At 58.8% G+C, this 9868-nt stretch overlaps 1 protein-coding gene across 4 annotated transcripts; it reads left to right on the forward strand.

Moving 5' to 3' along the window:
- The first annotated feature begins 240 nt into the window (after positions 1 to 240).
- NFATC4 (nuclear factor of activated T cells 4) lies at positions 241 to 9638 on the forward strand. 4 transcript variants are annotated; one of them, XM_046010314.1, is made up of 11 exons: positions 241 to 482; positions 1606 to 2701; positions 4225 to 4387; positions 4972 to 5171; positions 5472 to 5644; positions 6090 to 6230; positions 7241 to 7296; positions 7574 to 7700; positions 7896 to 8477; positions 8968 to 9046; positions 9211 to 9638. In XM_046010314.1, the coding sequence occupies exons 1-11, from the start codon at positions 383 to 385 to the stop codon at positions 9215 to 9217; spliced, it is 2724 nt and encodes a 907-aa protein (XP_045866270.1). In that variant the 5' UTR covers positions 241 to 382; the 3' UTR covers positions 9218 to 9638. The 4 variants fall into 4 exon arrangements, with proteins under 4 accessions (XP_045866270.1, XP_045866269.1, XP_045866271.1 ...); XM_046010313.1 differs by having other exon boundaries at positions 8968 to 9638; XM_046010315.1 differs by lacking the exon at positions 8968 to 9046.
- Positions 9639 to 9868: the final 230 nt, after the last annotated feature.

Raw genomic sequence — 9868 nt, forward strand, 5'->3', positions numbered from 1 at the left:
CACGCTTGAAGGACAGTTTTCCAATTCAGTTTTGTTCTTTTTTTTTTTTTTTGAGGGGGAGGGACTGGAGAGAGGACAGAGGGAGGGAGGGTGGGGGAGGACGAGGGGCGCGTGGTTTTCTCATCTCATCCCTGGAGGAGGGGCTGGAGCATCCCGGGCAGCCAATCAGGGACAGGCTGGGGGGGGCGCTTTGAAGAAGTTTGGGGGAAAAAAGTTTGGAAAAGTTTCTATAATAACGAGGGGGCGTCCGGAGGGAGGAGGCAGCGGCGGAGGAGGGGGCGTCTCAAAGAAGGGGAGGGAGGGAGCCACGGGTGAGGATACGGCAGCCTCCTGAGCTCCCCCCTCCCACCCAGACCGGGACCTGGGGGCTCTGGCCGGCTCCATGGGGGCCGCAAGCTGCGAGGATGAGGAGCTGGAATTTAAGCTGGTGTTCGGGGAGGAAAAGGAGACCCCCCCGCTGGGCGCGGGGGGGTCGGGGGAAGGTTAGTGCGGGGCTGGGAAGGGGTCTCGGGGTCAGTGAGGGAAAGGGCCCAGAGATCCCGAGTCTGGGAATTTTAGGGCGGGGAGCCTGGGGTGGAGGATGAGGGGCTTAGAGGTGGAGGGGAGTCGCGGGGCACGGGGGTCTGCGGAGGTGAGGCTGGGGGCCCGGCACCACTTTCTCCTTTTTAGGTCGTGACTGGGGTGGGGGTGGGGGTGCCGTTGGCTGCGCGCCGCCTCTCGGCTGGGCCGTCTGTCACTGGGATGGGGGGCGGACGAGAAGAGCGGCCCCGAGAGCTTCGGGCGCCGCCAGGGGAAGGCGAACGGGGTTGGGGGGGGTCTCTGGAGCGTGCGGCTGGCTAGCCCGGCCCTGGGCCCGAGGACCCGACGCCGGGGGCTGGGGGAGTTCTCGGGCCCCGCCAGGGCGCCCCTCCCCCTCCCCCCGCCGGCTGCAATGAGAGGCAGATGGCGGGGACTGAGCCGGGGGCGGCGGCCGCCGCTCTCACGGAATCGGCGCTGCCCGCGCCCCCCTCCCCGGAGCCGGGCCCGGGGCCCGCACGCAGCATCCCCTCCGCTGCACCCCCGCCCACAGATGGGGGGAGTGAAGGAGGAGCCACCTCCCCTTGTCGCCACAGCCCCGGCGCCCCCCCACCCCTTGGCCACCGTTGCGATGGCAACTGGGGCTCCTGCCAGCACCGTTTGGGGGTTTGGGAACCGCTGCTAATTGGGTTCATGTGTGAGTCGCCCCCAGCCCAGCCCAGCGCCTCCCTAAACACGCCTCCAGGCCCAGCTCCAGCCCCTCTCCAGTCGCCTCCCTCACCTTAAGACCCGCCCCGTCTGGTACCCCAGGTCCCAGGGCCAGGGGCTCAAGAGTGTCAGGTTCTCGAGTGGGAAAAGGCCTGGGCCGTCTGGATCTATGTACTCCACCTTCTGAGGTCCAGCTTTGCTTTTGTCTTTGTGGCTCTTAAGGGCATCTCAGGGATCCCCCCCCCTTATGCTGAGGAGGGGGTGGCATACAGGATTTGGAGGGCTGGCCACTCAAGGAACCCAGACATCTCACCTGCTTCTCTTTGTCCCCATCTCCTGTGGCATCCCTCTCTCTGTCCCCCTCCCTTCCCATTTTGACAGAACTGGACTCAGAGGACGCCCCGCCATGCTGCCGTCTGGCCCTGGGGGAGCCCCCTCCCTATGGCGCTGCCCCTATTGGCATTCCCCGGCCTCCACCCCCTCGGCCTGGCATGCATTCGCCACCACCCCGCCCAGCCCCCTCACCTGGCACTTGGGAGAGCCAGCCCGCCCGGTCAGTGAGGCTGGGGGGCCCGGGAGGGGCTTCCGGGGGGGCTGGGGGAGGCCGTGTTCTTGAATGCCCCAGCATCCGCATCACCTCCATCTCTCCCACCCCTGACCCGCCGGCCACGCTGGAGGACAACCCCGATGCCTGGGGGGACGGCTCCCCCAGGGATTACCCACCACCAGAAGGCTTTGGGGGCTACCGAGAGACGGGGGGCCAGGGCGGGGGCCCCTTCTTCAGCCCCAGCCCTGGCAGTAGTAGCCTGTCCTCGTGGAGCTTCTTCTCCGACGCTTCAGATGAGGCAGCCCTGTACGCAGCCTGCGATGAGGTGGAGTCTGAGCTGAATGAGGCAGCCTCGCGCTTTGGCCTGGGCTCCCCCTTGCCCTCGCCCCGGGCCTCCCCCAGGCCATGGACCCCCGACGATCCCTGGAACCTGTATGGTCCAAGCCCCGGAGGCCGGGGGCCAGAGGATAGCTGGCTACTCCTCAGCGCTCCTGGGCCGACCCCAGCCTCCCCACGGCCCGCCTCTCCGTGTGGCAAGCGGCGCTATTCCAGCTCGGGAACCCCATCTTCGGCCTCCCCAGCTCTGTCCCGCCGTGGCAGCCTGGGGGAGGAGGGGCCCGAGCCACCTCCACCACCACCATTGCCTCTGGCCCGGGACCCTGGCTCCCCTGGCCCTTTTGACTACGTGGGAGCCCCGCCTGCGGAGAGCATCCCGCAGAAGACCCGGCGGACTTCCAGCGAGCAGGCAGTGGCCTTGCCTCGGTCTGAGGAGCCTGCCTCATGCAATGGGAAGCTGCAGTCAGGGGCCGAGGAGATTGCGGCGCCCCCGGGGGGGCCTCGAAAGGAGGTGGCCGGCATGGACTATCTGGCAGTGCCTTCCCCCCTGGCTTGGTCCAAGGCCCGGATTGGGGGACACAGCCCCATCTTCAGGTGAGGATTGCACCTAGCCCCACCTGTGTCTCCAGCCATCCCACTGAGGGAGGAGAAGGTCAAGGAATGGGTTAGAAGGACGGTCCTGCTTCCGTGCCCTTGGCATTTCAAAAGAGAATCTTCGACCTTACTCAGTTTTGGGGAGAATTAAACCAACCCAAACCCCACCCCCTCCAAACATAATTTGCAAAAGGACAATCCCTCCCCATGGACCAATAAGGAAAAACCTCCCTACCTCCCAGGAGGACCACTTAGGTAAAGAAGGAGTGCCTGGCCTCTAGCGTGTCCCCCGCCCCAGCTCTGCACTGGGCACGAGGCTGGCTGGATTTAAACCCTGCGCTGGGTAGCAGGAAGTCTCTCTTCTTTCACTTAATTTCTAGGGCAATGATTTACTGATTAAAAGCGTAGCTGCTAATTTGAATAAAATAGCTTGCAAGTCAAAGAATTCCTATTAAAACAAGGGTGCTTAGAGTTCTTCCACCCCTTTCACTCTCAAAGAACCCTGCCCACTTCAATCATCCTGAATCTTGGGATGTCACATTGAGCTGGCTCCATCCAAAAGAGTTTCCTGGGGAAAGAAACCTTAACGTCTATTGCCTTGGGCTTCTGTAGAGCAGGGTTGTATGGGGCTGTGGCGGGCATCCGTGGCCTCTATCTGCTAGGTACTAGTGGCACCCTGTCCCCTAGTTGGTTCTACTCAAAGTGTCTCCAGACATTGCCAGCCACCACCTGGAGGATATCTTCCGGCTCAGTACAGGAAAATTGCCCATCTGTAACCCCTGGCTTTCTGGAACTGACCTGTCCAGCCCCAGCTAGTGGAAAAGGTGCTGGAAATAGTCCCGGCTTCTGTCAGTCACTGTCTTGCTTGGCCTGCTGGATTCTATTCCCTGGGGCCTCAATTTCTTTATTTGAAAAACGAAGGAGTGAACCTCTGAGGACTTTTCTGGTCTGAAGTGGTATTTCTTTCTTTTTTAAAAGATTTTTAAAAAAAGATTTATTTATTTATTTATTTGACAGATAGAGATCACAAGTAGGCAGAGAGGCAGGCAGACAGAGAGAGGGAGAAGCAGTCTTCCCGCTGAGCAGAGAGCCCCATGCAGGGCTCAATCCCAGGACCCTGGGATCATGACCTGAGCCGAAGGCAGAGGCTTAACCCACTGAGCCACCCAGGCTCAGTATTTCTTCAGTTGACTCTTCCTGTCCAGGTCTGGGATTAGGAATAGGTCTAGGGTGACCACTGTATCCTGGTGAATGAAACCTTGCCATCCCAAACCCTGTGCTCAGAGCTGGAAGGAAAGGAGTCTCAGGCCTGGTGCCATCTTCCACACCCTCATCTCAAGGCGTTCTGAGAGGGTTGTCTCCTATCTCCCCCTGCTTCTGGGCTTTCGGACTGTTTTATTTCTGCTGTGATTTCCTTTCTCCCACACCCAATACCCCCTCCCTCACATCGCAGGGAACTGGGCCTAGTGCTTCCCTGACGGATCTGAGGCTACAGATGGTCAGTGCTCTTCTCTCCACTCCAGGACCTCCGCCCTACCCCCGCTGGACTGGCCGCTGCCCAGCCAGTATGAGCAGCTGGAGCTGAGGATCGAGGTGCAGCCCAGAGCCCACCACCGGGCCCACTATGAGACTGAGGGCAGCCGAGGAGCTGTCAAAGCTGCCCCTGGTGGTCACCCTGTAGTCAAGGTAAGGGGCCGAGGGCAGGCCTGATAGACTTTCTCTTCTCCAGTCCCAGATCCCTGCAGATGGGCTCCAGCTGTGCCGACCCATGGCACTGCCCTTTCCCACACTCCCTCAGCAATGACCTTGCAGGCAGCCTGGGGGAGGGGCAGGAGTTAGAGGAGGAAGGGTGCACTTCAAGGACCCGGATATACTTTCTACTTCTCTGTCCCTCCACCCCCGCTCCACTCTTCCCAAGGGACACCAGTCTCATGTCTACTCTGGAAAATGGTGGCGTGCCAGATGTGGGGGATGGGGTGAGGCTGAGGCCAAAGTTCACTGGGAGTTAGGTTGTCTCTTGAGTTGGGCCAGTCTCTCTTGGAAGATTTTCCCCTTTGCCCAACCCAGTTTGGGCCTTATTCCAAGAATAGCACTGTGAACTCCAGGCCACGTTTTCTCCACAGCTGATGCCCAATTCCCCCTGGGAGTCCCTTCCAGGATATCCTTTATCTTTCACCATCCTCATCCCCGGGTCGACTGAAAACCCAGGGATGGATGAAGGATGAGACAGTGGGGATTTCAACTGGGTGGCCTCTCTCTCCTTCTGCCAGCTCCTGGGCTACAGTGAGAAGCCACTGACCCTACAGATGTTCATTGGCACTGCAGATGAACGGAACCTGCGGCCTCATGCCTTCTATCAGGTGCACCGTATCACGGGCAAGATGGTGGCCACAGCTAGCTATGAAGCTGTCGTCAGTGGTACCAAAGTGTTGGAGATGACCCTGCTTCCTGAGAACAACATGGCAGCCAAGTAGGTCCCCATTTCACTTCCCCTCAGTCTTCAGGCTTTAGGACTGACCTTTTCCATGAGGTCTTCCTCTTCCCAGAAGAGCTAGACATCACCCCTAGGAGCAGGTTTTGGACTTCTCATGATCTAGAAGAGGACTTTGGGGGTTAGGGAGCACCTTGGAGAGACCACATTTGATTAGAAAATCACCCCCCTCCCAGACTCCCAGAGGGCTTTGGATGAAGGGTGGGGGTTTCCTTCTTGTGAGGGCATCACTGTTCACCTGGGCGGGGGGGGGGCTTGCCTTCCATTCTCTGCCTTCAGCATTGACTGTGCTGGAATCCTGAAGCTCCGGAATTCAGACATTGAACTACGGAAGGGGGAGACGGACATCGGGCGCAAGAACACGCGAGTGCGGCTCGTATTCCGGGTGCACGTGCCCCAGGGCAGTGGGAAGGTCGTCTCAGTGCAGACAGCATCAGTGCCCATTGAGTGCTGTGAGCAAAGAGGCCCTGTGCTGGCTCTGTGTCTCCTGCCGCTCCCTCTCTGTATGTCTGTCTGGCTTCCCATCTCTTCTGCATCGTGTCCTGTGTCCTGTCTGTCCTAGGTAGCCCTGAAAAGGACTCAGCACTTATTTCTCTTATGGAGGGGGTGGGGGCAGTGTTCTCAGACTGTCTGGACTGGCCTAGAGTATCCCTGGGTTGCTCTGTGTCCTTGTCTGGGTAACTTTCTGGCCTTTGGTGACCTTGTTCATCTCTCTCTCTGCCCAGGCTCCTTACCTGGTCTGTATGACCCCAGGGATACTGTTGGTTTACTTGTGTGTCTGCTGCTGAGGAGGACTCCTCTGGGGTCCTGTGGCAGCGATTCCAAGGAGGGTGGGGGCAGAGGAGGCCATCCTCTCGTGCGCAGCCCCACCAGCTTCTCTCCTGCCCTGCTCTGCAGCCCAGCGCTCAGCCCAGGAGCTGCCCCAGGTAGAGGCCTACAGTCCCAGTGCCTGCTCCGTGAGAGGAGGAGAGGAACTAGTGCTCACTGGCTCCAACTTCCTGCCAGACTCCAAGGTGGTGTTCATCGAGAGGGGCCCTGGTGAGCACCCACGGTGGTAGGGGGCAGGTAGGAAGAGTTTGGAACCAGCAGGTGAATGATCTCCAGTGCTATCACTAAACTAGCAAGTTGAGCCTCCATTTCCCTCTCTGTAAAAGGGAACAGTTAGATTGCCCTTCCTATTGTCCTGTCTGCTTCCCCAGGGGAGACTGGTGTGACAGCAATCTCAAATGCTCAGAGGAGGGGGGGTGGTCCTTGGCTGGCTCAGTCAGTAGAGCATGAGACTCTTGGTGTCAGGGTTGTGAGTTCTAGCCCCGTATTGGGAGTGGAGATTACTTAAAAATAAAATCTAAAAAAATAAAATAAAATGCTCAAGGTGAACAAATGTAAGAAATCCACATTCATTTTATTAAAGAGGAGTCAGATTTGACATAATTTACTCCCATGTGGATAGGCTATAGAGGAGAAGGGGAGAGCGGATTTAGATAGTCACAGCTCCTGAAATCCCCCGAGTTATGGGCTTGGTAGCACAACTGTGATTGCAAAGCTTGTGAGGGGCCTCAGGTCAGCTGCAGGGCTGGAGAAGGGGAGACCGAGGGGTTCAGGTAAAACCACCACCTCCCCTAACCTTGCCCATCGAGAGCCCCAGCTCCTACACTCAAATTTAGCAACCTGAGACCATGTCAAAGCAGGTGCAGAGGTTCTGGGTCATGAGATTGGGGTCTCATTGCCTTCCTGCAAGCGAGGACCCTTTCCTACCCTTGAATTTCCTCCCAGCACTATGACTGGAGGGAATGTTTGGAGCTGGATGGGAGGATTCATGCCTCCATCATGAACTCTGTCTGATTCCTGGGCTGGCCCTGCCATTTCTCTTGGTTTCAGTTTGCTGCCTCTTCCATCCAATTGAATAAACACTCAGTGGGCTCTTCTGTGAGCCAGGCCCCATAGGGGACTTCTGAGTCTGACCTCAGCTCTAGCAGGAGGGGAAATGGCAGGGGGCAGAGGGCAGGGCCCGTGGAGTTGGGCTGGAGCTCTCTGTTCCTCCTGCACAGATGGAAAGCTGCAGTGGGAGGAGGAGGCCACAGTGAACCGGCTGCAGAGCAACGAGGTACCAGTGTCACTTGGGCACGTGCCCTGGGCGGGTGGTGGCAGAAGTCAGGAAATTCACAGCTCTGTCTCTTGCCCGTGGGAATGGAGTCCAGAAGCTACCTTTTCTTATCTGGAGGAGGCAGCCTGCCTACCATAGAAGCAGGTTCATCTCTAGGGGTTGAACTTTGCTGTTAAGCAAATGAACAAAACCAGGAGGTGGCGCTTGGATCCCTGGGAGGGATGGGCTGAGTCTAGATCCCTGAGGGCTCACTGCCTCTTCCTGTGCTCTTCTCCAGGTGACGCTGACCCTGACTGTCCCTGAGTACAGCAACAAGCGGGTGTCCCGGCCAGTCCAGGTCTACTTTTATGTCTCCAATGGGCGGAGGAAGCGCAGTCCTACCCAGACTTTCAAGTTTCTGCCTGGTACGCTTGAGGACAGCCCACGGTGGGGGTGTGGGAATATGGGGAGTGGGGGTGGGGCAGAGGGCTGCAGTGCCCCCATGGTTAGGGGTCAAGGGATGGCTGAAGTCTGGGGATGGAGAGGTGGTTGGAGGCTGTGCGGTGGGGAGACAGCCCGCCCTCTCACCAGCATTTTCCCCTGCTGTCCCTTCTACCCAGTGATCTTCAAGGAGGAGCCCTTACCGGATTCATCTCTCCGTGGCTTCCCTTCAGCACCTGGCCCCCCCTTTGGCACTGACATGGACTTCTCACCACCCAGGCCCCCTTACCCCTCCTATCCCCACGAAGACCCTGCTTATGAAACTCCTTACCTGTCAGAAGGCTTCAGCTATGGCACACCCCCTCTGTACCCCCAGACGGGGCCCCCACCATCCTACAGACCTGGCCTGCGGATGTTCCCTGAGACCGGGGGTGCCACAGGTTGTGCCCGCCCCCCTCCAGTCTCCTTCCTTCCCCGGCCCTTCCCTAGTGACCCCTATGGAGGACGGGGCTCCCCATTTCCCTTGGGGCTGCCATTCCCTCCTCCAGCCCCCTTTCGGCCTCCACTGCCTTCATCCCCACCGCTTGAAGGCCCCTTCCCTCCCCAGAGTGGCATTCCCCCGGCACCAACCGAGGGATACAATGAGGTAGGGCCGAGCTATGGCCCTGGGGAGGGGGCTCCGGAGCAGGAGAAATCCAGGGATGGCTACGGCAGCGGCTTCCGAGACAGTGTCCCTATCCAGGGTATCACGCTGGAGGAAGGTGGGTGTGTGCCTGGGGGCTGTGAGTGTGAGTGTGTGTAAGAGGTTGCTCTGCATGTTTGCTGAGGGCTGGAGTTTGGCTTCCATGATTGGGCATCCTTGGTCCCTTGGGGCCAGTCAGAGGGTCTCAGGAGGCACATGCTTGGTGCATGTGGCCACCTGAATCCAGTTCCACTTAGTTCCAAAGGGTGCATGGAGTACCGGCCCCAGGCCTTCTGCCTTGGCTCTCTGTCCCAGATCAGTCTCAGGGCTAGAAGCACTTTAAAAGTCATGCAGCCTAGCTCCCTGCATCTGCGGACTCAGGCACTGTATTTCAGAGAGGGGTAGGGGTTCTCAGAGGTCCCACTGGAGCATATTTCCTCAGCTTTCCGCTCCACATGGTGACTGTGGTTGGGGTTGGTGGTGACAAGCCTTGGTATTTTGCATCTCCTTCCTCCCACTGGCTACCCCTACCCGCAGCACTGCTGACTGCACTTGCCCTGACATTGCAGGCCAAGCCAGCAGGACAGGGCTGGGATGGGGGCCTGGGAGCCACATGGATGGAACTGAGCGAGATTGGATTGGGACCAGGTATCCAGACACACTGGGGAAACTGAGGCCCCGTGGAAGAGAAACCAGTGGAGGAGGAGCCTAGAGGCATCGTAGACTGAGGCCTGCCTGGAATGGATTGGGGGTCTCTGGAGAAGGAGGGGACTAGTCCCTAGCCCAGTCTTTCAACTGCCCCTCCTTTACAGTGAGTGAAATCATTGGCCGAGACCTGAGTGGCTTCCCTGCACCTCCTGGAGAAGAGCCTCCTGCCTGAAGCGTCGCCTGGCAAACCCCAGCCCTGCCCAGCCTCGCCCACTTTCCCTTCATCCCGGGTTGGTGGTTTCAGAAGCTTGGGCCAACCTGGCTCCTCTTTCTCCAGCTTGATATGCCTCCTCTCCCCTGCCCCTCGCTGAGGTGTGGCCCTTGGGCCTGGTGCTGCCTTGGAGGGCTAAGATGGGAGTGGGGCCCGAGACCAGGAGTGAGGATAGACGGGAGTGAAGACTGTGTCTCGTTGTGTACAGGCCACAGTGCTGGGAGGCTGGGGACAGATTGATGGATAATAAACTGCTCACTGACTAGTGCTTCAGGCTCCAGAAGTCTTTGGAGAAAGAGAGATGGGGCAGCTTACTCTAGCCCTGGTCCAAGGAGGCTTACAGGTTGTATCCCAAAGAGTTTCTCAGTGGAGGGGTGCTGGGGAAGGTTTGGAGGGACTCCAGAGGCTCCCCAGCTGGGGTGAGGATGGGGGCCAGAGCTGGAGGAGGCCTCTCCTCCATGGGAATTCAGATTCTTTGGGAGCTTTGGGATGGGGCCCAGGGATTTGTGTGTTTTCAAGTTCCTTTCTCTTGCTGCTGCTCAGATCATTCT

This window comes from Meles meles, chromosome 6 (genome assembly GCF_922984935.1).
Source record: "Meles meles chromosome 6, mMelMel3.1 paternal haplotype, whole genome shotgun sequence".
In the NCBI taxonomy this organism is placed as follows: domain Eukaryota; kingdom Metazoa; phylum Chordata; class Mammalia; order Carnivora; family Mustelidae; genus Meles; species Meles meles.